Source organism: Grampus griseus, assembly GCF_964374135.1.
Source record: "Grampus griseus genome assembly, chromosome: 19".
NCBI classification, from domain to species: domain Eukaryota; kingdom Metazoa; phylum Chordata; class Mammalia; order Artiodactyla; family Delphinidae; genus Grampus; species Grampus griseus.
Window position 1 is genome coordinate 24,752,256 of NC_139013.1, and position 27,183 is coordinate 24,779,438.

The following is a 27,183-nucleotide window of genomic DNA, read 5'->3' on the forward strand; positions in this document are numbered from 1 at the left end:
CTAATTCCGCCTTAATATCCAATTCTGTGTGTCAGGGAGAACTGAACCTCGGCCTGCAGCAGCCGCATCACCTTGCCCTGCGCACAAATAAAAATAGCTTTGGTGCTCAGAGCCTAGGTTTCCTCGCCTTATCCTCTGGGGTCCCGGAAGCGGAGCAGCCGGCGGATGGAAACCACGTGCGATATAAATACATAATGAACAAAGAGGCTCCTCAGAAGCATCGTTGACCTTCCTGCTTTCCTTGACTTCTCCCCTGCCACTGTCCCCAGTGAAGCCGTAAATGGAATGACACTGTCGAGGGTGGTGACGGCCACAGAGCGCCCTCCTTGTCAATTTCCCCAATACTTAAGCAGTAAATGGCGTCAATCGGAACGATAACCTATTCAATTCTCCATCTATGCAAATAACAAAGTTTGGGCAGCGCAGGACGTGACGGGAACAGCTACACCCGCCAAGAGCCCAGCCTTGTGTCTGACAAATTTGCTCCTCTGTTCCCACAATCTATAGCATTACAGGGCAAGACCACATCACTGACTAGGCACCACATCCTGCAAAAAGGGAAAACCAAAAGCCGAACCCCACAGCCAAGGCCCCAGGCTCCAAGACAAACGTGTGGCTTGAAATCCCCAGAACAAATCCACACAGGAAACTTCCCCTTTTACAAACTGGGGGGCAGTCTCCAAAATACGGCTGCCCAGAAGCATGTAAGCCAGCCCCTGGAGCAGGGGGGATGCACAGGGTGCGGGTCACTGGCCCCTCCAGACCCACCCTCCACCTCCTCTGCCCGCCCTGTGCCCAGGGAGGATGCCCAACAGCCTCCTCTGCCTCCTGCTGGGTTCAGCTGATGACTGGAGGCTGGGAGGGGCAGAGCTGGGGCATTTATTCCCCTGGTGAGTTCACAGGTCATGGGCGCTCTCCTGCAGGGCAGCCCTGTCCGCCAGCTGCTCTCTCCAGGTCCCGGCAAGCGCTCCTCCCCTCTCCCCCTTAGGTTCTCTGAGGTCCCTGGGATGTCCCCAGTGTTCCCGATCCCAGCTGGCTTCCCTTGGCCCTGCCCAGCTCCATAACAGCCCTTTCAGTCACCCTGTTTGAGCGTGCCATCTGTTTTCTGTGGGGACCCTGACTCAGAGGGTATACTTTAAACAATTTTTAAGTAAATATGTTGACAAGGTGTTTGTTAAGACAGTGATAAAAAGACGTCAGAGGGAGCAGTGTAAAATATGGCATCAGTGAGAGCAATGAGAGATTTTCAAAATCAGGGATGAGACCAGCAGCCCACGGTGAAGGCAGTTAGAGTGCAAAGCCTTTTTCATTCCTCACTCCCCCGTGCCGGGGTCCCCAGCCCCTACCCTCTGCGACCTGGCTGCACCAGTGTCAGTGGCCACTGCCCTTCTCCCTGCAACTCTGTCACTCCTTCCACGGGGGCACGACCCCACAAGACACGAACCCTTCTAAAACCCCCCTCCAGGCCTCCTATTTGCCACTCCGTTAGGGTTCCTCAAATCCCACCCCAGGAGCCTTAGGACTTTCCCATGCTCTGCACACCTGCTCTTTCCCCTCGGAGACAGTGGGCTCGCTCCCAGGGCAGGAACCCAACTGTACTTATCCACTCCCGTGTGCATCCCAGGCTGTCATTATGCATTTATCTACTTACTTCGTCCTTAGCTGCCTCTCCTGCAGAACAAAAGCTTCCTGAGGGCGGGAATCTGCTATACCCCTGACACCTAGCCAGGGCCTGGCACGTACTAGGGACTTAACAACAAACTGAAGGTCCAAAATACAAAATGTCCCTTTCCTCTGGAAGAGCAGAAGCCACCCTCTGGCTTGTTCTAGGGTCCCAGGAAGCAGGTGGGAAGAACAGTTTCTGGGGCAGGAAGGGAGGGGGAAGGGAGGTGTGACCTGGAGGTATTTGAAAGGGAGGAAGCTTCTCTCCAGACCAGAGGAGACTGCCCTCAAGACTTCCTGGTCCTCGGCCACCCAAGAGAGTGACAAATGGAACAACCTGGCACCACCAGGGCCAATTCCAGCAAATCAAATTCAACAAATATTTCCTGAGCACCTACTATGTGCCAGGCCCTGTGCCAGGCCAGAGACAGATACAAGCATGAAAACGGTAGAGCAGGTGGCTGCTCTCAAGGGGGTCACCTTCTAGCAGCAAAGACACTAATCCCAAAGCAAATCAAGAAGAAAATCCCAAATAACAAGAACTGCCTTGAAGAAAATCAAATGGGGTGATTTACTAGAGTGAAGGAGAGCAACTTTAGCTGGGGGCGGGTGTCAAAGAGGGTCACTCTGGGTAGGTGACGTTGGAGCTGAGACCCAAAAGGAAGGGAAAGAACCTCCAGGTAGAAGGGAGAGTGGTGCAAAGGCCCTGTGGTGGGAAAAGGCATGGCCTGTTCAAGGCTCAAGGTTGGGGGGGGGGAACCGAGTGGGATGCAAAAAGGGAAAACCAGCGGCAGGTATAAAATGAGAGCTGAAATGAGGATGGCTGGGAGAGGCAGGACCAGGTCAGTGGGATGGATTCATTCCACGTGTAGCAGGAGAGGAGCACACGTTACAGCTGCCCCAGGGACAGAGGCCAGGAAGAGGCTGGGAGGCCACAGGCACAAGCCAACCACCTCTCCTCCCCAGGCCCCCCCCCAGCCTGCCCCTCAGCCTCCGTCCTGCTACCTCCTCCCCACTTGGCCCTACCTGCTCTCAAAGGGGTCAGACTGGCCCCAGCAGACCTGACCTCATCACCCCCTGGCACTCAACAATGCTGACACACACAGCCAACCACTTGGCGAGGCCAAGACTTCCAGCACCCAAGGGCGGGGGCAGGGGGTGGTGGCCAGGGTGCACGTGCTCCCCACAGCCAGCCACCATCCCCCACCTGCACAGCTGCCTCACAGCCTCAGTCTTCCCAGATGCCCCCGCAGAGCAATGATGTCATTTCCAAAGGCAGCCAAATTCTAACCAGTCAACTCCAAAATAAAACTGTTTAACACAAAATGAAGCATTTTATAATCCCCTGTACAGTTCTTCCCTGAGCTGGCACACACAGTGCTTAAAAACACTGCCAAAACGCTCAACCAATAGTTTGGCTTTATTTTAGACCAGTGCCGGAGTTAAACCAGGTTTCCTTGCTCTTTTCCTGTTCCGAAGTCCCTACATCCCCCAAGCCTTCGCCGCAGAACCGAAGCGGTCTCTCCCAGTCCCTGCCATGCCAGCTACATGGCCAGGTGAGGCCAGGGCTGGGGTACGAGCCCGAGGAGACAAAGGCTGGTCCCCTGCTGGTTGCACTCCTTGAACCGCACACCCAAGCCAGCAGCAGATAAATCTGGCTGGTTTCTCATTTTGTTTGGGAGTGTTCTTTATTTTTCTGTATTAGGGTATCGCTTTAGGGATGCCAATCGTAGGATCTTGGGGTTTGGAGGAACCTGAAAAACAGACCAGTGCCAGCCCCTTGACCCCGCCCCCCTCCCCCAATCCCACTCACCTGCCGTCATCTGACGTGTTCATCTCCAGGCTTCTAAAGCCTCTTGCCACCAGGAAGTTGCTCGTTACATATGGCCAGAATGGGCGTCCCAGTGGCTTCTAGCATTGGTCCTGGCTCTGTCCCTTGGAGTACCAAGACTGACGGAGAGAAGGATTGGGGTGTCTCATCCCCCACTGCTATGGCGCACAGCTTTGACCAGAGCTTCCACTGGGCATCCCTCTCCATTAACACATCTTACCCAGAGGTGACAGTAAAAATAACCACTGGTCACCATCACAGGAACAGACACCAGCTGAACTGGTGGGACTGGCCAAGCTCTTCCCCATCCCTGAGGTCAGGTCACCTACTCTGGGATCTTTGCTGCCTGGGATTAAACGGCCCAAGCTCCTTTTCTCTTTGGGCTGTTTCTGCCTGACAGCATCCCGTCCCCCGTCTTCTGCTGGCAACACCCTGATTTCCTCTGGAGAACATCTCTGGGTCTGCCATTCAGAGCACTTCACTTGGTCTGAGCCAAAAGCCAACACAGCATTCATCAGAGCCAGAAGGTGCAAGAAGACTAGGTCCTAAGGCTTTCGCCAGGGTTCCTGGATTCAGCCGTACCTGAAGCTAGTCCTACATCTGGAATGTCTATTTATAAGAGCCAATAAATCCCCCTACTTGGTTTAAGCAATTTAGGGTTTGGTTTTCTGACACTGGCCCCCAAGAATCCTAACTTCCCAACTTGGAAGCATGACTTTGAGGCTTCCCCTTCTTCCTCTTCCCCTGAACCCCTCTCCAATCGTGGTCTTTCCAGCAACGCATGGGACAGAGCAATCGCCTCCTCATTCTGCTTTGCTGACACAGCCTCTGAGCACACTAACTGTTTGCCAGTGAACCACCTACTTGTCCTCCCCTCTCACACTGCTCACACCGTAGTGACACCACAGAGGACACCAACCGATTCTGTAGAACAAAGTAACTACAAACAGGTCAGTTTAAAAAAATCTCCTGGCCAAAGTCAGTGAGTGCTAGGTGTCATAAAATGTAAGCTCCAGATGAGCAGGAACGGCTTTCTGTTTCACTCACTATGCCCCGTGTCTAGATAAGTTCCTGGCTCATAGTAGGTGCTTAAAAAAAATTACTCTATGAATGAATGAATACATACCAGGGCTGCTAAAGTTCTAAGGAACATATTTTTCCTCTGACCAGTAGTTTGCTTTTGTTCTTTTGGGTGCCTGGGGTCGTAGACTAAGGGAGGTGGGACTAGGTCATCAATAGTTTCCAGCTACAATAAAGGACTATTGTAGAACAATTCCCCTCTAGTTTGTCTCTTTTACCCCAAAACCAGGTCAGGATTCAGCTGGAGGCTATTCCCATCTTCACCTACAGGCACTTCTCAAAGCTTTTCAAACCTCAAATTGGAGGAAACCGAGTTGATGATTCGGGGAACACAATTTTCAGATCTTTATGCCCAGCAGGATCTGGAATTAGCACCAGCACTTCCAGGAGAAAAGCACCAGGGCCTCTCCCAGGGGCTTTGGTCTTTGTGTATCCTGACCATCGGTGATAAAAGTGACAAGGAGCAAGGAGTGCTGGGCCGATGAAATTGTAGCTCTTGATGCGAAAGGAAAACTGTGACTCTTGACAAAAGCTCCACATAACTGGCCCTGAGTTTGCTCAATAACACTGAGGTTTTGGAACCGTACATGTACACATTGGAGAAAAAAACTTATTATTGCAATACCTACAGAATATAGAAAAAATCTTGTTACTGTGACTCTGGAATACTTCGGCTGCACCCTCCTTCCCCCAACGCTGGTGAAAGATGTGACTTTTGGTAACACTGGGTGTCCCAGAATGAAGCTGCAGAGGTATACAGCACAGCAGACTGATTTCACGGCCGCCTCTCCACACTGTCTAACTGACCCGATGGCCGCCTGGCCGCTCCAGCCTGGCCCAAGGCCTGCGCACGATGTCCCGGGAGGCCCGGCAGCCAGGGATGCCACGAGGGCGTGACACACCTCTCTCCCAGAGCTCCGCTCCCACAGGACCAAGAGGTAGAGGTCTGCAGGGGAGAGGGTGGGCAGGCTTCTGTGGGACCCCCAAAGAGGGGGCACAACTTCCACAAAGTCTGTAACAGTTCAAGGGCCAAAGTCACTCCACACGAAGCAAAGAAAATACCCAGTCCAAGTGGAGTAAGGTTTGTGGGTCTGGAGACCTCAGCTTAGTATGGGGTGGCCTCACGGACAGCCAGGGCGTGCACAAAGGGGCACCCATCAGAGAACATGTGTGTGACCAGCAGCCACCGAGGGGCTGTGCTGCCTCCTAGGAACTATCACATACCCCCTGGGGCCACTGGCTCTGCCACCGCCTCCTCATGTGACCCTGGAGAAGTCCCCCCTCATTAAAGAGCTCGGCCCAAGCAGTGCTTTCAGACGGCCTGGGGCTTGTGAAGAGCTGCCCTGGGACTTCTAGGAGGTTGAAGGGGACAGGACGGGGGGATGGTAGGCCAGTAGGCAGAGCTCAGAATCCCCCAAACTCTTCAGCAGAGCGCTCTGCATCCATCTGCTTTATACACTGGCTGTGTTTGAGTGTAAGGGCTTGAGAATAAGGTTGGGAACCTCTGAGCTACATGATATTTGAGGAACGTGCCTCCCTAAAATTCTGGGATGAGATGACTCGAAGCTATCAAAAGCAGAATGAATGGATTTGATCATCGGTAGCTGTCAATCTGGCATCTGATTAAACTATTTCACTCCCTCATGTGTACCTGCATATAATTCCCTCCTGCTAAAGAAGACGTCCATGTTTCCTGGTCACCATCCTGGGGAACCCAACTCCAGTGCTCAGTCCCAGGCCTCTGTATGGAGCTGCCCCAGACCCCCCAACCAGGGGCCTGCCTAATAGGCACATCTGTCTCCCCCAGGCCACAGTGGCGCCTTCGGGGTGAGCCTTGGTCATGGCTGCTCCACTAGAACTCAACCTCAGGACTTGTGTCCGGATAATTCAAAAGAGGCTGCTCTAGGGCTTCCCTGGTGGCGCAGTGGCTGAGAGTCCGCCTGCCGATGCAGGGGACACGGGTTCATGCCCCGGTCCGGGAAGATCCCACATGCCGCGGAGCGGCTGGGCCCGTGAGCCATGGCCGCTGAGCCTGCGCGTCCGGAGCCTGTGCTCCACAACAGGAGGGGCCACAACAGTGAGAAGCCCGCGTACCGCAAAAAACAAAAACAAAAACAAAAGAGGCTGCTCTTTCTCCTGGTGAGGCTGAGTCAGGAGGGTGGAAGCTCAGAGGTGCTGAGACACCTCTGCCCCTGCACACGTGGTGATGGGGTTTCTGCAGACAACCCTGGGGCATAGGGCATGTCTTGGAGGAGGAGCATGCTTGAAGCCAGCCTTACTTCTCAGTTCCTTGAGCCAGTGAATCTGCTTTTCTCTTCTTGTCAGTTTGAATTGAGTCATTATGCAGATAGCATGTTAACTGAGGACCTACTATGTGCCAGGCAGCCAAAAGGACGATGGTGACGTCATCTTCCAGCTATTCCTTGTTGCTGGGAACACTCGCTCACGATCTCTCTTTCTCTCTGTCACTCTCTCACACACACATACACACACTCACACACGCAGCCCTGGCAATACAGTAGGTACGGCATCACTACTTGTTGACGTGACATGTACCCCCTGGAATCTTCTAAGCTGCAATGGATGACAGCAGACCAGACCCAGACTACACCAGGAATACGTGTGCAACCAGCCTGAGGGCCAGGGTGGGGTTTTCTTTTCCTCCCAGGACCTTGAGGTCCTGCTGGGTGTACATTCTGGGCCCAACAACAGGAAGCTTTGGCAGCTGCCAGGAAAGGTGCAGAAACCAGAGTCCAGCCTGGGAGGAACAGCACAGTCCTCCCCACTCCCCCAGAGCAGCTCCAGGGGCTACTCACTGAGGCTCAGCCCAGGGATGTCTGCAGCAGAAACATGTCCAGTGTCAGCCACCACACCTGGATTCCACTCTGGCCCACCCTTGGGCGCAATGATCCAGAAAGTCGTCACAGTGATCGAGCCGGCTACATGGGAAGAAATAAGACATTCCCTCCCCTTTGCAAAGCCCTCCGAAACCTCAGGGCATACCCAGAGACACTTATTTTCCCATGGAAACCAAAAGAAATGTGGATTCTTCCCATTTGACCCCTGCCTTCTATACTGTTGGATTTGGTGTCTAATTCTGGAGAGACCTACAGGCCCAACCATGCGATAGCAGCTCTTGCTCTGCATAATCGAGGCAAGGGGGACACAGCGTGTAGACCCGCAGGCTTCATGGGAGGGGAATGATGACACCAGTCTCTGAAAAACCGTTCCTCTCCGTGTCACCGTGAGGAGCCAGGGACAGCTGCCCAGACAGGGCCACAGTCCCGCGCGGCCTGCTGCCTTCCCAGGCACCTTCTAATGGGGAACTCAGAGGGCAGGGTACAGGCAATTTAGGGAAGGTTCCACCCTTGCCAAGAGCCAGGTGGACACAGGCTGGCCAGTCACCCACCCTCGCAAATAGCAGTGTGCCAGCAGGCGGACACACAGAGTACCTTCACAGAGAGCTGTGGGAATGACATCTCAATACATGGAAACACCTTCTGAAGGCACTGGGGAAGGCAGCTAGCTATTTCAAGGGCACCTACTGTGCTTCACCTTACAAGTCAAAGAATGCTTTTGTGAAGTGAGTGCCTTCTCCAATGAGTTAACTTTTACTCAAATAAGTAGTTCCCACATCCCCGGCACCCAGAAGGGTCCCTACATATAGCATAGGCTCAATAAATATTTGTTGAATGAATAAACCATCTCTTCCTTCCCTAACTCCCCTTCTGATTCCACATTAACTGAAGACCTACTATGTCCCAGCACACTTCCTGGAACCTTTATTTTTGCTATCTCATACTTCAGAGTCCTTCATCCATGACATTTGCACCGTCTACCTTACTGAGGTCATCTCTTCCCTCAAGGGGGTTGTAGCCTCCTGGGGAAAAACTCAACAAACATTTATTGAGCACCTACTCTGTGTTCTAACCACAGGCCAAGGCGCCCCTGGGGATACAGAGAACAGGACCCAAGCCTTGGCCTCAAGGATACACCAGCACAATGGGCTGGCAAACATTTTGGTCTTTGCCAATCGGATGGGTTAAGACTGGTGTTTTCCTGTGGTTTAAATTCGCAGTTCTCTTATTATAAAGGGCGTTCTGAATCTTCCTGTTTACAATCCCTCTCGAATTTCTTTCTCTGGTTCCATTTCTGTCCTGTGCACATGGGAGATATTCAAAATATCTAAAGACCAGTGTGGGCTTTAACCAATCTGAGTGGGCGGCTGGCCTTGGGTAGACTGGCCTTTGTTCCACTTTTCTGTTGATATATTGGATATTTTCTTAGTGTTGGTAGGAGCTCCTCACACATTAAGGGAAATATCTTTTGCCTGTGATACATGTCTTTGGTTTGATTTATTGCAGTTTTGGCAATGCATAAATGTTTTATTTTAATGTAGTTGAATATTTCTGTCTTTTGTTTTATGGCTTTGGGTTTAGGGTTATATTTAGAAAAGGCTTCCCCACTCTGATAATATTATTGTTTTTTAAAAAAACTCATGTTTTCTTTCAGTATTTTTAAGTTTTCTTTTTATGTTTAGATTTCTTAACCATTTGGGATTTGTTTTGGCGTTAGGATGCAGGAGGGATCCAATTTCCTTTTCCAGGATGGCCACCATGCCATCCCAAGCCTACTTACTAGGTGATCCATCTGTCCTCCACTGCTCTGTAATAACACCTTTCTCACACACCTAATTTCCATTCGGATCCATTCCTGGTCTCTTTTCCATTCCCCCAATCTGTCCCCCACCACTTAGAATCCTACAGTTTCAGAACATGTTTTAAAATATGATCTAGGGCTTCCCTCGTGGCGCAGTGGTTAAGAATCCGCCTGCCAAAGCAGGGGACATGGGTTTGAGCCCTGGTCCAGGAAGATCCCACATGCCGCGGAGCAACTAAGCCCGTGCGCCACAACTACTGAGCATGCACTCTAGAGCCCACGAGCCACAACTACTGAGCCCACATGCTGCAACTACTGAAGCCCACGCACCTAGAGCACATGCTCCACAATAAGAGAAGCCACCGCAATGAGAAGCCCGCGCACCACAACTAAGAGTAGCCCCTGCTTGCTGCAACTAGAGAAAGCCTGTGCAGCCACGAGGACCCAACGCAGCCAAAAATAAATAAATAAAATAAATAAATTTAAAATAAATAAGTAAATAAAATCTGATCTAGTTGCCAGCCCTTCCTGTCATTCCTCTTTGTCGGAATTTCCCTTCCTATCCTTCCTATCCTTGCATGTCTATTTTTCCTCGTGAACTTTAGAATCAGTTATTTCTAAATAACTCCTATGGTCACTCTTATTGGCTAACATTAAGTTACAGGTTAATTTAGCAGAAATTGATGTATTTATGATATTGAATCTTTCCATTCAAGAACAAGGTCCACCTTGTCATTTATTTAAGCCTCTTTTGGGTCCCCCAGTAGTTGATTCTGTTTCTTTGTCTGCTCCCAACATCTGAACGATGCCCCGTGGGTTTGCTTCTGGTCCTACACATTCTGTGGCTAACGTAAGCAGGACTCTTTCTTGCTCCATGCCTTCTGACCAGATGCTGCTGGCAAGAAGGAAAGCTCTTGATGTGGGGGTATTAGTTGTGCTCGAGCCCCCTGGCCTTTTGCCCTGTGACACGCCGGCTGACACCAAGGCTCTGTGCACGCTCCCCACGGACAGAAGAAACGCGTGCCCTGCACCTGTGTACTTGGCAGTGATCGCCCAGCAGCTGGCCTGCGCCCACTCTGTTTCGCCCAAATGGAACCAGTACGAGTGGCGCCCCAAGCAATAAGGCAGGGAGGGGCCCCACCCACACTGTCGGAGCAAGAAAGGGCCTGAGCCAGCGCACAAAGGCAAGCTCTGGCCAACCGGTGGACGGGAACGAGGCTGGCAAAGGTGCCAGCCTCCATGTAGCCCCAGCCCTGTAATTAGGGCCCACAGGTCACTCTGGCCACAGATGAACAAACCAGGGTGTAATTAACTTTCCACCCGGCTTTTTACACAGCAGCATCTCACCTTTGCCAGAAAAGGAGGGTCTGCCTTTCCGAAAGGGCTGGGGAAACACTCCTTGGTCCCAATCCTCAGGAAAGGGGGGCAGCTGGGGGAGGGTGCTGGGGAGCTGTGAAATTAAACCACAAGGAGCACATTTTTTGCTGTTGCTATTTGAACAAATTCCCCTCTTATTTTTTCTAAAGTTGAGCATTCAGGGCTTCCCTGGTGGCGCAGTGGTTGAGAGTCCGCCTGCTGATGCAGGGGACACGGGTTCGTGCCCCGGTCCGGGAAGATCCCACATGCCGCGGAGCGGCTGGGCCCGTGAGCCATGGCTGCTGAGCCTGCGCGTCCGGAGCCTGTGCTCCGCAACGGGAGAGGCCACAACAGTGAGAGGCCCGCGTACCACAAAAATAAATAAATAAAAATAAAATAAAGTTGAGCATTCAAAAAAGCTGTGCTGTCTGGAGGTTAGTTAGACACTGCTCACCGGCCCCAATCTGTGTTCTCAGCACAAGCTGTTGAGACCTCGAATCTTAGCTCAGCTCTGTAACCTTGAGCAAGATCCCCTGCCTCCGAGCTTCAGTTGTCCAATGTGTAAAATGGGGAGGAATGATGAAAAACAGGACCTCAGGACGTCCCTGGTGGTCAAGTGGTTGGAACTCCGCACTTCCACTGCAGAGAGCATGGGTTCGATCCCTACTAGGGGAACTAAGATGCCACATGCCGTGACGTGGCCAAAAAATTTCTTTTAATAATAAAAATAAACAGCTTGTCACCTCTTTCTAGAGAAGTCCCATAATTCTAAAAAAAAAAAAGGAAAGAAAGAAAAGAAAAAAGAAAAATAGGACCTACCCACTGGGATGTTGTAAAGACAAGGTAAGATCATTCCTTCACTCAGCAAGCATCTATTAAGCACCACTGTGTGCCAGGCACTGGCCTAAGACATAACAGGGAGCAAAACAGACATGACTCTTGTCTTCATGAAGCCTGATAGTAGCAGGGGACGTGGGTGATAAACACATCGAAAATGATCATGGAATAATTACAGAATCTGGTGAGCACTGGGGACTGAGTGGGGCAGGGGCTGCAGAGAGAGCAATGGGGGGGCTGCAGGGGGCACATTCCAGGGCGAGTCCCATGGAGCCTATCATGTGACAGGTGCTCAATATATGAAGAGTGTCAGGACTGCAGCCCCCTTCAAGTCCCCAAGGGCGGCAGGAACCCCACATACTTCAAGGCTCCTACCTGGTCCTGATGACAATTCGTATTCTGTGGAGCAAGTGCCTGGAGCCCAGAGTGAGAAGTCTGTTTCTAAAGAGACTCCATCTGCCTCTCCCCACCTATAATGAAACCCAAATCATGCCAGCAGTGCCTTTGGCGAAGAGGCCGGGTACCTGCAAAAGCCACCGGTGCTCCAGCCCTGGGGACCCAGGCTGTTTCGAGACCAACACAAGGCACAGCCCTGCTGACACCTGCTCCCAACACAGTCAGGAAAGGTGGGTCTAAAGCACGATAGCGGCATCGATGCAGCACCCAAACGTCCTCAGGCAGTCAGCCTCATTAATTTGGGCCGATGTGCTCTCAGTATGAATCAGAGTATCCTTAAAAGGTAGTTTTTTGTTTGGTGGGTTTTTTTTGCGGTACGCCGGCCTCTCACTGTTGTGGTCCCTCCCGTTGCAGAGCACAGGCTCCGGACGTACAGGCTCAGCAGCCATGGCTCACAGGCCCAGCCGCTCCGTGGCACGTGGGATCTTCCCGGACCGGGGCACGAACCCGTGTCCCCTGCATCGGCAGGCGGACTCTCAACCACTGCGCCACCAGGGAAGCCCAAAAGGTAGTTTTTATACCAGGACACAGGGAAACATTCCACCTGAATCCAGACTGAAGGTCCACGGGTGACCTGCTTCAATGAGCACATGAAAAATTGGAATCGGTCCCTGGGTAAATCAAACCTCTCATGTCTGCTTCCACGGTGCCCCAGCAAGTTCCCAGAGATACTTTCTAAGGCACTTGCCATCCTCCTGGCTCCCAGAAAATGATGGAAAACCTCCCCTGCAACCGTTTATAGGGCCCAAAGGTGCTCGACCAACACTGCACAAACTGTGTCAACGTAAACTTCAGCTCACTCCCTGTTCCCGATGTTATTCGAGTTGGTAGAACCAAAATTAATGAGACTTTCTATCATCGGTTCAGACGGCCACCAAACATCTCCCCACTTGGTGCCCACAAACGATTCTCCATCAGGAACAGACAAGCCCATCACACATCGAGTCAGACTTTATCTACTCTGCTGCAAAAGTCTTGATCTACTGGCATATTAGTCGACATTTAATGTTTTTATAGTATGTGGACCGAGTACCAGCAACGCAAGCTGCACAGGAGAGCTCCCCAAATGGAGAAGACCATGTGGCAACGAGGGAATCCACTCAGAAAATGTTCAGTAACAAATGCCAAGTGGAAGACGCTAAGTGCCCGCGACTCCAAGCATGTAAGCATTTGTTATCCTGTGGGCAGGGGCTGGAGGGGAACAAAGAGAAATCACACAGCTGTTGGGGGTGGGAGCATCGGCAGACAGAACTGGTTCTTGCTTGTTTCGTTTTGTGTGTCATAAAGATGCAATGTCTGTTACCTTGTGGATTTAAGGTCGGTTTCTCGCAGACACAAAGGAGAGACAACGAGAGAGAGAGAAACAGAGGGAGAGAGAGAGAGAGAAATATGAACAGGTCTCGATAAAGTTGTCTTGAGTTCTTCAGGTCCACACTTCAACAACTCCTCCTGGACCCAGCACTGCCAACTATTGCTGAGGGACAACGAAACCTCTGGAAATGAGGGTTCTTCAGTGCAGACAGTCCCAGCTCCAGGTTGGGGGACCTGGGGGCTTCCTGATGAATACCATCACTGTCATTCCAGCAGGAGGCTCCCCGTCCATGAAGAGCATCCCCACATCCCCACCCCAGAAACTCTGCAGACCTCACACCACTCTCCCAGATTCCGATGGAACAAGGCAGTGTCCTCACCCACACCCCAACTGCCACAGCAAGAGCCCGGAGCTCACTCTGCTAGAGCAGTTCAAAGAAGGACCACATTCGAGGAATCTGAAATATGACACAAATGAACCTATCTATGAAACAGAAACAGAATCATGGACGTAGAGAATAGACCGGCGGTTGCCAGGAGGGAGGAGAATGGGTGAGGGATGGACTGGGAGGTTGGGATTAGCAAATGCAAACTGGTGTATATAGAAGGGATAAACAACAAGGTCCAACCGTATAGCGCAGGGAACTATACTCAATATCCTGTGATAAACCATAATGGAAAAGAACATGAAAAAGAATGTATATGTATAACTGAGTCACTTTGCTATACAGCAGTATTTAACACAACATTGTAAATCAACTATACTTCAATAAAAGAATAATAATAAAAGGACCACAGTTGAGATGGTCCCCACAAACACATCCACCCCCACACACACAGCCTCTTCCCAACACGCTGACCATCTGGAAGGGCTGGGCTTCCTGGGCGCCCTGCTTGGGGAGGGGTGTGCCGCCTTCACATTCCGGGAGGGCAGCCCTCTGCGGGGCGTGAGTGTCGTTCACACCCAAAGCCAGATTCCAATGGACAGGTGGCACTGCCCTCAGGGCCCAAATCCTCAACGGCAGGGACGTCCCGCCTTCCCTTGAAACAAGACTCATTTGTTCCCTCAGAAACATCTTGCAAGCACCCAGAGCCCTCCCGGCCTCAGCAGAGCAGGGCCTTCTCTGAAATCCTTGTCTGAAATGGTCTTTGTTGGGCTGCCAAGTGTCCACCTTTCCCTCCAGAGTGACACTCCATGGGGCAGCAACGCCCACCTGTATCATCCCTAGAACTGCGACCGGGTGATCAATGATGAGCATCCAGCAGACCCATGAGGCTGGCCTGGGAGGGCCTGCTGTTGCATTTCTGTACCAGTTCCAAACTTTTAAAGTAGAAGCCAATGTTTAAAGATCTTACACTATAGCCCAATGTATAAAGCAGGTGATAGCTCTGACTGGAGCGGGTGTCAGAGCCCCTCAATCAGACAGGCCCCAATACCGACCCCAAGAGCCTCAGAGACACCTCTGGAAACACAGTCTGAACACCACTGCACAATCCAAGGATGTGGAAGTGTCCAGATAGGGACTGGTTCTGAAAATACGCACACAATTCCCAAAGGTGTGTCCTGTCCCTGGGTAATCCTAAGAACTGGGGGAAAAGAGCTCCTCACATATCTCTCCCATGTTAGGGAGACTCACCCACGCTGGGTCACTCCTTTACTGGGTGGTAAGGAATTTCTTGGGGATGCTATTAGACGAGGTCGTTTCCTGTACTCTTTCAAGGAATCTCTGACTCCCATCCAATGCTCCAGGGCTTGGGGATATTCCTGGTTCCCATGTACCAGTGGAGGTTGTTAGTGGGGTCCTGTCAGGAAACAGGCAGGGGAATCGGTGGATACCAGCAGCATCAATAAAGATGGCTTGAGACCCTGCAAATGGGGCTGCCATGATTTCAGCCAAAGTCTGAGGCTATGGAGTGAAGAGACCACCACTGGGAAGAGAGTCCTGCCCAGGACTGAAGAACAATTAGCTACCATTTATAATTTCCAATACAGACCCCCATTTATAGCCCTAAAGTCTCACATTTTCCCTTCTCCACCTAGAAATACCACCATTCTCAAAAGTGTGGTAAGAGACATGAGAATCTCCTTGATTCTGAAAAACTGGAGGAAGGAACAGCCTAAGTAGTGCCAGGGGTAGGACCTCACTCCAAGAGCTGCAGAAACTCTACAAAGCATCACTTAGCAGTGGTCCTGAGGGGCCCTGCTTTAACAACTAGATGAGAACAGTGTATTCTTTCACATAGAATATGAAGAGAATAGCTTTCAATTAGAAGATCAATTAACTGATTGTTTTTAAAGTAAGTGACAATATTTCACTCTTTTATACTTAAGATTTCACCTCAGTTCTTGGCTAAATCAAGAGCTACACTAGCATCTATTGTTTTCTCAGGTCCAAGAATGAGAGTCCATAGCCCAGGGTCCTGAGGAGGTCCTGGCTCTGTCACCAAATTGCTATGTGACCTTGGTTAAGCAGTCACCTTTCTCTCTCAAAGCCTCAGTATTTCCCCCCAGCAAATAAGAGGACTGGAAAAGCCAACCCTATAAGTCCCTTCTAATTCTGATTCTAAGCTTATAAGTTGGCCGTTGCCTCTGCCAATGATTGAAATATCACAAATTCCAAATGACTGTGGTTTGGTTTGCTGAGCCCCAAAAAGTTCAAAACTTGGAGTGCTGCCGGGTCTATTGTGTTTGATATCTATTCCCTCTAGAGGGCGAGAATGAACACTTGGTCTACCCAGGGCTGTGCGGGTACAGATGACACTAGAGGAAAAGTCATAGCAAAGTTCCAAAACACTTGGCTTTCAATCTTCCAAGATGGCATGAAAGGCAGGGGAAGCAAGACTTTGAGTCCCAACCTATCTCCTACCAGCACATTCCCCCTGCAAAACAGGGGTCGGGTCCTCCTTGGAATATTGGTCTGAGATTTTAGGTCCTCTTCCCACAAACTGGCATCCAAAGGGTTTCATCAACAATCACAATAGACGGAGATGTCTCAGGATAGCTGTTTAAGGCACACAAATGCTCTGGACTCCCTGCTCAGAGTCTGGAAACACGTCAACCCCTATCCCTATTGCATGGCTGCCATACTCCCGGGAATATGCATGCCTCCATTCCCCTACCCCCCACACCGCACGTATCCCAGACACACAGACACACTCAACTCGTCAAGTCTTAAATCGCTCCTATATACTGTGGCCTTGCCCACCTTCTCTGAGGCAGCTGGTAAATAGAACACAGGGCTATAGTCAAACTGCTATAGTCAGAAACTGCTCCCAGCCACCCTTCTCCTACCCAGAGAAGCAGAAGGCCAAGTGAGGAGGTGGAACTGAGTCCCTTTCTGTAGGGGTACTTCTTGGCCTTTGAAATTCTCCCCATCCCATCACAAGCCCTGCTTCAGAGCTCACTCCTTCATGCAGCTTTCCACACTTAAGCTGCTTAACTTTGCACTAATGACCTCTTAATTGCTGGGTTTCCAAAAGGCCTTCCAGAAATCCGGGGTGCAGACCCACCCATTTATGGCCCACATACTATGGAATGCAGTTTGGGGGAGCAAGGACAGGGCACCTCCGCCTAACTCCTGCCTGCTGGAAAGCTGTTGCTTTCATTTTTAATTTTATTTAAAAGGGTACCCAAGACACCACAATAAAATGACATTAACTGTAAAATTACATTATTAATTCTTTAATCTCACTTGAGGCTTCAAGCTGTTGCTATGTCCAATTATCCATATAACCACCTGTCAGAATCCCGGTGCTATTTAGCATTACCTCCAGGACAGCGGTGGGCCCGGTGGTCCGTCAGGTCTGCCAGAGACTCGAAGTCCTGCTGACAGTGATCGCAGGTGTAAATTGACTCATCCTCCATGTCTTCATCGTCCTCATTTCTCTCCTCTTGACTTGTCACGCTGTTCCTGTCTTCCAGCACACGGCTGGTTTTTCGATCACACTCTGGCTCTCCTTCTAGGCCTCCTGCCAACAGGAAGAATACAGTCCATGTCAGCTGACGGGGTCTGGGGAAAGGATTTTAAAAGAATCACCCTGCATTTACGAAGATACATTTAATTACTCTACCTCCCAGGGTCCATTCTTCTTGACACCTCTCAGTATACTAAAATACGGGGGTTTTTGTAGCATGTGGTGTCATAATTCTCAGCTAGATTATTTAATTCTTGGTGCAAATCTTCTAGAGGGATGTCCTGTCATCTTCCCTCTGTGCTTGGATGCTGGGGGTCATGACCCATCAGGGAGGTGAAAATACCTTAGCATTTTGTCTCCTAAAAAACCCAGCTCTCTCACACATTTCTCTAGAGTTTCCATCAGTTGTTCCTAATGCACCTGAACTTTTAGTTTCCCCCAAAGCCTTGAAGTTTGGAGCTGGGAGATCTCTTAGCCAGGCTCACCTTCCACATAACATGCCTCCCAATGTGGAGATGTTGGCTCAGTTCTTTGCAAAGATGTCCTGATTCTGGAATCAAGGAAGCACGTGTGTTTGCAGGACCACGGATAGTCAAATTGCTGTTTAAAATGCCCCTGAGCGCTCACTTGTGCCCCGGTATCAGCCTAGACAGTGAGAACCAGGCTTGGAATCATTTGACCAACTTCTTTAAAATAAAATACCAATTCTGTGTTTAGCACTGCGCAGACCAGCTGTTGAACTGTACAGAAAAGTGAGTTAATGATTACGATAACGATGCTTTGCATTTGCATAGCGTTCTGTGCGTTTACAAAGCACAAATACACACATGTAGCCCCATTTCACAGTCTCACACATCCTAGAGCTAAACGGGGGCTCAAGCTATCTTACGGTTCCACCCCCTGCCCGCAAAGAGGGACAGCTTTGTTATTCCCCTTTCATAGGTAAGGCACCTGGCCTCCAGACAGAAGGATGCAACATCCCCAGCACCCTACACACATGTTCACCTCAACATCCTGACTCCTGCCTAGTGCACTTCCCTGCACAGCTGGGGGAAATGGAGAACAGCCTCAATCTGAGCGATTAATAGGACCCAACAAAAACTTGTAAACCAAAGTGCAAAAAATGCATGGTAAATATTACATACAAAATATATCAGTAATCCCAATAAATGTCAGTGGATTAAACTTGCCCATTAAAATACAGAGACTCGGGTATTCCCTGTGGTGCAGTGGTTGAGAGTTCGCCTGCCGATGCAGGGGACACGGGTTCGTGCCCCGGTCCGGGAAGATCCCACATGCCATGGAGCGGCTAGGCCCGTGAGCCATGGCCGCTGAGCCCGCGCGTCCGGAGCCTGTGCTCCGCAACGGGAGAGGCCACAACAGTGAGAGGCCCGCATACCGCAAAAAAAAAAAAAAATACAGAGCCTTGGACTGGAAAATCAAAGTGCCTGTTGTCTCTTCCCACAGTCTGTCCTGGAAAACAGATCTATCTGTGCAGAAACTAGCATTTATTTAAACTAAAGAGAGAAATCTCTATTTTGTGTAAAGATATTGATGAAAACATATACGCATATGCAAAGGTGTGTGTATGCACGTGTGTGTGTGTTTGTGTGTGTGTGTGTCACCCATAACATCACAGTTACAGGAAAAGGCTTCAGCACACAACCTTTAAACCCCCAAGGACTGGTCGCCAAAGCAAGAAAGAGAAATGAAGCAAAGAATGCATTTCATTCGAGGTCGAAGCCACAGTCCTATAAATATTTCTATTCAGAAATAGATAATGTTATAAGGGCTCTGTTTCTCCCGTCTGCACAGAACATGCACCTCCAAGCACCCGACAGCAGCAACCTACAAACACAAATCAGCTCATTGGAGAGCCAGCTGCCGCCTTCCGTGGCGGCGAACGTGGCATGACACGCCGCTTGGAACTGCACAGAGGCAGTAAAAATCAATGTTTCCATTTGTGGCCCATCAAAACATCTCTCTTCTTACCAATTAAGGGATGTACAATTTTTAGATTCTTTTATCATCAGAACATGCCAACTCCCGGCAATACAGAAATCCCATTAAAAGTCAGGCAGCATATTTATCTCAGGAAATCTGATCTGCTGCTGTGGTGACAGCAAGAAAGAGAAAGCGAAGAAATGAGAACTATCATTTGGAGCCTTCAATATTATAAGTCATCATACAACCATGGTTACACAGGCAAGCGCCCGTCTCTGAAATTCCTACTTTACAGTCTCTTCCCTTAATAATAATAATAAAAAAAAATGTTCTGAAGCGGGAGAGAAAGAACCATAATTCCCACTTTCTCTACTACACCAGCTCTCCAGATAATAAGCTATGCTCGGCACCACGCCTGTGCCACTTTACTTAACACATCGTTTAATAGACATATTTAAATTATCCCCTTGTTGTTGTTGTTGTTGTTTTGCCATATTTACTTGGCAGCATTTTCCACAATAGCTCATCTAATCCACAACTGGAACCACAAACAGTACAATGCATTTGATCTCTTTAAATCTGGTACATCCTGTTGACTCAGGAGTAGATAAATCAGAATGTCAACTCTTGGGTTTTTATAAGGCAAAAACCCATAAAGTCATCCAAGAGTATAAATCTGTTTTAAGAAACTGTCACCTCCCCTGCCGCTGTCTCCTAATGGGAAGGCAAGGTGGCTGCACAGAAAGGGGTGGGAGGGGGGAGGGGCGGGTGACGTGGGGACCTCATCGCCCGAGGTCCCAGGGGTCACGTGGGCTGAAGGAGTCTTAGGGAGCAGGACGTCCCTGAAGCTCCAGTCCCCGGGGGCCCCTCTGCTGCGTCATCAGAATCAGGACCTCTAGAGCAGGAAGCGCTCCACCAGCTCAAGGCTCTGCTCTGTAAGGCACTCTTATGCCCCCCAGTCTCTGATCCTTAAATCGGAAAAAAGAGTACATGGTGTTATTTCTCCATTTACAGATGAGAAAACTGTGGCTCTGAGAGGCCACCCAAAGCCACACAAGGGATTGAACCTACAAGTTCTGATGTGGAGCTGCGTGCCCTTCCCCAGGCTCCCAAGGCCGGAAGGTGGGAGCCCTGAGGACAGAGCCGAGGGCGCCAGGCCCCCCTGGAGCACCCTCTGGATCTCCTCTTTCCCAGGCCCACCCTGAGCAGCTGCTCAGTGAGCCCCCGGGGCCCTAGTGAGAGCACCTTGACCCGGCCCTGGCTCATCGGGGGTGACCCTGCTGGCCCACGTCCTGCCCTCAGCCAGCCTCCAGGTCCCTCAAGGGTCCTCGCTGAGCAAGCACAGAGGACACAGAGCCCAGCGGCCACCACCAGCCCTGCCTGAGCCCCCATCCCAAGTGCTGCCTCATGTTTCCAACGTGGTGACCTGCTGGGCCTGAACTACAGTGGACCCCCAGGTCCCTCCAACCACCCGGGCCCACAAGGCAAAGTCAGCAGAGCTCATTTCTTTTCCACCGGGCCTGGGAAGGATGTCCCGAAAACGGACCGCTGGTGCCTTTCCCTCCGGCCCCACCCAGGGAAGGCCCAAAGTAAACAATTTCGAATAGGGCCCTCTCCCCCAGGGCCACGAGCACGGGACAGGAAACAGAATCGGCACCGTAAATGCCAGCCTCTCCGTCCATTAACAAAGCTCCCAGCCCGCCCGGCCTCACCCTCCACCCGGGACAACTCACAGCCTAGTTGTTTTCCAGTGTGCACACCCCCATCCTTTTGCCCAGGGCTCCACCAAGAGCCGCTAGCATTTACTGAGCACTAGTTGCATGCCAGGTGCCTTCTGAGCCCAGCCCGCCAGGCAGCCCTATGAGCTGAGCACCATCATAGCCCCATTTTAGGGGTGAGGAAACCGGGGCTCTGTGAGGTGACGATGCTTAAGCAAGGCCATAGTGGCAGGTTGCAGACACAGTTGTTCCTGACTCTAACCACTCTGCTACACGGTCTCCCCACAGCGGAGCTTCAATGGAAAAGTGAGTTGAGTGTCAAGGAATCTGCCAACCCTCCAAGGCCATCTGCAGGGGCTTGGCTGCAGCCCCCAAAGTCCAGCAAGGGCTCTGCTGACCTCTCTGACTTCCCACCTATCTCCACAGTCCCACAGACCTTTGTTCAATCCCCTGAGCTTCAAGTTTGTTTAGCCAAGGGCTTCTTCACACTCCAGGTCTGCCGTAACTGTTCCCCGTGGGCCTGAGCACCAAGGTCACACAGGTCCCCATCATTTCTTCCCCATAGTTCCCTTCCCTTCGCTGTCAGAGCACTTGGCACAAAGTTCACTTACACTTTTATAGGCTGATTTTTTACTCTCTGCCTTCTGGTGGCAGCCACATTTGCCCAGGACGGCAGCAACAACCCCTCCCATCCCATGTGCTATTGTGGAGGGAGACCTTGCCCTCACCCATCAAGAAGAGGGATCTGAGTCGCCTCCACAATTCCCCTCTGGCCTGGCTGGCCTTGGTGACTCCCTCGAACGCTAGAATGTAACAGAAACTAGAATGCAGCTTCCCCCTTGTCTCTTGGTCTCTTGGGACATGACCCCTGAGAACCCAGCTGCCCTACTATAAGAAGCCCAGGCCACATGGAGAGATTGTAAGTGCTCCAGTCGACAGCCCCAGCTGAGCTCCCGCTGCCAGCGCCCGCTACCAGGCACGGGAGTGCAGCATCTCGGACATCCAACCCAGACAAGCCTTCAGAAGGCAGCAGCCCCAACTGGCATGTGACTGAAACTCTACAAGAAATGCTAAGTGAGACCACCAACTGAGTCCAGTCAGCCCACAGAAGTGTGCAAACTAATAATTGTTGCTTTAGGTCATTGAGTTTGGGGGTGGTTTGCTACACAGCAATAGACCGCTGGAACACACCCCATAAGCTCCATGAGGGCAGGAGCTGTGGTTGGTTTGGCTTGGTACTGTCTTCCCCAGCCCCTGGTACAGACACACGTTAAGTGCTCAGTGAATGGTGAATGTATGAATTAATTGGTTTCAAAGAAACAAGACTCTGAATATCAACACAGGTAGGTGGAGGGGAAGTGCTTACAGTGCTGTTTATTGTGTGATAAGTATTAGGTTGAACCATATGAAGTTGCCATCTTTGTAGGTCAAAAAAGCCCAAAATTGGCAACCTCAAATGGTTCAACCTAACATATGATGGGGCCAGTCTGTCCCGCCAACTTCTTCTTCAAATCAGGAGGCAGAGGGTACACCTACACCGGTTGATCCCACTACACCACACCTCCATATGCCACAGTCCCTGAGCCCAAGATATGGGCTTGGGGAACTTTCTGTGAGCAAAGAGAGACAGTAACAAAACACTCAGCCTTTATTGCTTATCATTAGAAAACAGTTAATTTCCCCATCCCAGGCCACCTGCACCCTGAGTGATGCTGTCAACGTGGGTACCCTTCTACCTTCACATCCTCCCATCCCATCATCACAGTAAGCCTATGAGGGAGATACAATTGATACCTCCCCTTTGCAGAGGGGGAAACCAAGGCTCAGGACCACACACAAATCACACACACTGGGAAGGGCAGAGCATGGATTCGAACCCAGCTCTTCTGACCACAGATCCTGACTCTTAACCACCACGCGGGAGGGCAAAAAGGGAATGCCTGTGAAAGCGCTGAGCAGGGGACAGCTGGCTGAGTCCACGGCCAGAAAAAAGGGAAAGGGGAGAGACCCCGGGGGGCCAGGCTGCCCACAGGCTGCCAGGTCTGGGAACAGGACACTTCTTACCTTCTCCGCCAGGCTTCTTGAGCTCATGAGTCAGGGCTGTCGGGGCCTCACGGCTCCCCAGGGCCAGCTGACAGAGGTTCAGCCTGAGAACACCGGCGAGGGAGGGTCTCTCCCCTCTAGCCCCAGTCCCCAGCCAGCACGCAAGTCAGAAAGAACCTCAGAGAGAAGGCTGCCTCTTCTCCTTCCTGGGAAGGACTGTGGGGATCACCCCGCCATCAGGGGGCCCTGGGCACCCTGAGAACCAGCCAGGGACCACTGGGGGTCCCGCCTCTGGGGCCCTATGGCTGAGTGCCTTCCCAACGGAGGCAGAAAGCCAGGAGCAACCCCTACACGCCCGAGAAAGAGAAAACAAGGGCAGAGTGTGAGAGGTGTGAGATATCCCAGAGGCTACAATCACACACCTTCATCCATTCTCTCCTTCATTCACCCTACAAATATTGATTGAGCACCTACTGTGTGCCAGGCATAACACACATGTATTTGTTACAACATACAGGGCGCTCCCCGGTCTCGGTGGCCTCAAAGCCACACAAGGCCTGGCACAGAAAAGATGCTTAATCAACATGGGCGGATGAATGACTGCCCAGTGAAGAAATGAATGCCCCAAGGGAGGTATAGGTGGTAAGTGCCTGCGGCCTGGGCCGGGTTACTCAGGGGACCGGGTTCCAGTCTTAGCTCTAGGACATCCCCCCCTCGCCCCACGAGTGACCCTATGTCAATTCTCCCACCTGAGGCCGATTCCCTATGTGTCAAGAAGCTTAATCGTGATGGACACCACCCTCTCCTGCCTCACAAGGTGGAGGTGAGGCCCTCTATGGCTGGCCATCAATGCGAGAAGAATTGTGCCCACAGCTACACACAGATACGGGTAAGCCAGGAGCCCTGCAGGGTTTCAAGGAGCCCAGAGGAGGCTGGAGCAGGGGCAGGCGGGCAGAGGAGGATGTGGGCAAAAGTGCAAGACAAGGGTGCAGGGGAAGGACAGGGAGAGGTGTGAAGGGCAGGACTGGTGCCAGGTGACAGTGGGAAGCAGGAGAATCAGTCCTGGAGGCCAGCAAGTCCTGGGACGGTCTCCCCATCTTTTCCCGCAATCAGACCTGGATAGGAGACCGTACCAGCCACCTCCGCAGAAATCAGAACCACCAGACAGTGAATTCTAGGCATGTACAGGGCTTGACGAGAGAACCCAACTGAACAGGGGGCACCGGGAGCACAAGTGTAGAGGAGTTCAGTGGGGCTGATGGAACCAAGCTGTCCCTACAGAGAGATGGTCATGAAAAGAATTCCAGACTTTGGAGCCAGCCAGTCTGGGTTCAGATCCACATGCTGTCACTTAACAGCTGGGAGACCTTGGATAAGTCACTTACCCTCTCTGAGAAAAATTTTAATGAAGTTAAATTATTTTAATGAGGTAGTATATACAAAGCCTGATACCTGGCCCACAATGAGCCTGAGAAAACAGTAGCTACGGTTACTGTCTTATTTTGCTATCATCATTCAAACCAACACAGGCTGCATCATGGCTCAGACACGCGGGTGGAGACATCGTACTGCACGAGAGGTTCTGGCAGGAGGCCTCACAGGCTCCTGAGGATGGAGAATGTCAGGGCACATGCCCCCTGAAAGGCACAAAAATGTCCATACAGACAAAAGGATCCACTGCATCAGGAGAGGAAATTCCTGGCCTCAAGTTCAGGCTCCCCCTTCCCTCCCTGTGTGACCTTGAGTAAGTGACAAGCCCACCTCCTCCAGGAAACAGCGTGACCCCTGCCGGGGGTCTGTCCCGGGTGCAGACGATGCGGGTGTGTTTACAACTCACAAGCCCACTTGCCCTGTGCTCTCCCCCTGTACGTAGTTGCGGGGCGGCGGTGGGGGACCTCCCAACAGAATTCACAGTCCAGGCAGGTGTCTACCACTTGCAAAGTGTTTATCCTGGAGCAACATTTTGCTTGAATAGAGAACACGTGCTCCATCCTAACAGCCCGTATGTGTCCTACACACAGTATCACCAGCAGCACGTTTCCCGAGGGCCAGCGTGGAGGAAGCACTTTCGGAACCTGGGCACGAGGTCAAACCCCTGGCTGAACCTCACCTTGGCGTTTTGGCCCTGCTTGTAGAGAAGGACACGTCTCCATGAACACTTTCTCACACACACCTGGACTGGTGGGATGGAGAAAGAGAGGGACTGGGCCGGGTCTGGGCAAGGAGCCTGCCAACCCCAATTAGACACTCTGCTTGTGCATCCGCTGCTGGCCCCAAATTCCACAAGGCAGCCACTATTTATCTTCAGGTTTAAGATATGTGCCGTGCAGGCAGCAGGGTAACATTTAACACTCAGCCTAAAGGGTCCCCTTGGCAGCAGAGCTGTAGGCAAATATTTTAACACATAATTCGCTGTCCAAGTTCCACTTAAATAAGGAAGCAACTTCCACATGCTGTCTTGGGGGGTGGGGGGAGCGCCTATTGCTCCCCTGTCAGCGTGGACGGCTCCGTGGATGGAATTTCAAAGCCACGGTCAACCAGACACTGAACCTGACCTCGGGCTGCATCACACGAGCCTTGCTGGGATGCTCCTTCCTGGCCGATGATACAAGACTGGGAACAGGGACCCCCTTTCCACAGGCCAGTGGTTAACCAGGAAAACAAGAACTTTCCAGAGAATGTCTCTTTAGTTGTCAGGAATTCTAGAACCCGAGGCCAAAATGGTTAGCAGTGTGATGGTAATCACTTTTCTCAGATCAGATCTTCCAATTCATTTGCAGCCTTCCCCCGGTGACCCATGGCCCAATAAGGGAGATACAACATTAGGCTTATTATACGGAGGGCAAAACTGAAGCTCAGAGAGCTCAGACAGCTCACTCTGTCACTCAGATCATGAGTGGACCAAAGCTCACAACTCCAAGGCCCCCACCCTGACACAAATGAGTAGAATGGACTGGAGGAGCCTGGGGGGAAGATGTACACCCACCCAAGGGGGTGGTCCCTGCTCAAATCTCTACATAGTTACCATACAGAAAAGCAAGGCCCAGTACAAACATTAGATGTTTTGTTTTGTTTTTTTAATGAAGGAAATCCATATTTTTATGTGAAATCTCTGGATGTTTAAGTGTTAACTTCAAATCTTAAGAAACATGGCATGAGTGAAACCATCGGCCTTGGCGGGCTTGGATGTGGCCTGGGGCATCTTTACCATGGGGCACACCCAGCAAAAGCCACTGGGCCCCCTTGGGTCAGACAGGGAGTTTAGCTGTACAATGATGAAAGTGTCGGTTCTTTGGAGATTTAGAACCGGGTTCAGGTTCCCTCCTGTGTGACTTTGGTTGCTTGCACGTCTAAGCCTCAGTTTCCTTGCCTAGAAAATGAGGAAGATATCACTTCCTCACGTTCAGGTTGGAGAAGCTCCCTATGGGAGCTCTCATCCAGGTGGCCTTGCCCCAGGTCTCTGCCACCCAGGCTGTGGTGGGCAGTAAGCTCCCCCAAAGCTGAAGCCGTATCAGACACAAATCCTCCACCTCTTTGGTCAATCAACAAACATTTTTCTGAGCACCTACTATGCGCCAGCCACTGCTCTAAGTGACGTAGATGCCCCACAGGACAAAGCATAGCTGCTTACCCTGCTGAGGCTAACGCTGGTCACAAGCACCTTGCCCTTTATGGGCAAGTACCTGCTGAACGAATGCATGACTCTCCCCTCCCAGGGGATGTTGAGGTGCTGAGCTCAAGCCACAAAGGCAGAGAGAGATGGCAGCTTCCACCCCCCGCCCCGCCCCCGGCTCCCAACTATGATGGGTAAGGAAGGAGAGGAAAGAAAAGACGGTAGATGGGAGGGAGGGAAAGTGGGAGGATTAGAGCAGGAAGGGGAGAAAAAGCAATCACAAACACCCTCACCAAAAAGGAAAAAAATTATATTTTTCTAGCTGGTCTTTAACGGTATCGCTCCTCTGAGCCTCACAATCTTAATAAAACTGATCTCGCCACATGCAGTAATGAAGCACAGTCGGACAAAGCCACCCTGGAACCATGAAAATTGTACACTGTTACCGCCTCGTGACCTCCTGAGGCTATGACCACTCTGCCCTCTCCTCGCTGTCATGTTTTGTCTCCGACGGCCGCTGGGAAGGAGGAGATGGAGAAGCAGGCCAGACCTAGGCAGGGGAGGGGGGACAGGACGCGGGGCAGCATGGGGAGCTCGATAAATCCAGCTAATTTGTGGCCAGAGCCATGGTCTGGCGCTCCTAATTGCTCCCAGTCCAGGAGCAGAACTCAAGGTGCGGATGCTGGGGTGCAAATCACCCCCAGCAGCCATGGCAGAAAGAGGAGCTCCACGGAGGAGGATGGGGGAACCGGGGACAG

The 27,183-nt window shown here is 51.3% G+C and overlaps 1 protein-coding gene across 6 annotated transcripts in view; it reads right to left on the reverse strand.

Moving 5' to 3' along the window:
* ZNF423 (zinc finger protein 423) overlaps positions 1 to 27,183 on the reverse strand; it is a 326,671-nt gene that overhangs the window by 203,140 nt on the left and 96,348 nt on the right. For all 6 annotated transcript variants that reach the window (XM_082676940.1, XM_082676939.1, XM_082676938.1 and 3 more), the window contains one exon: positions 16,961 to 17,161. In XM_082676940.1, the coding sequence (XP_082533066.1) occupies positions 16,961 to 17,161 (201 nt within the window). The remainder of the gene's footprint in view (positions 1 to 16,960; positions 17,162 to 27,183) is intronic.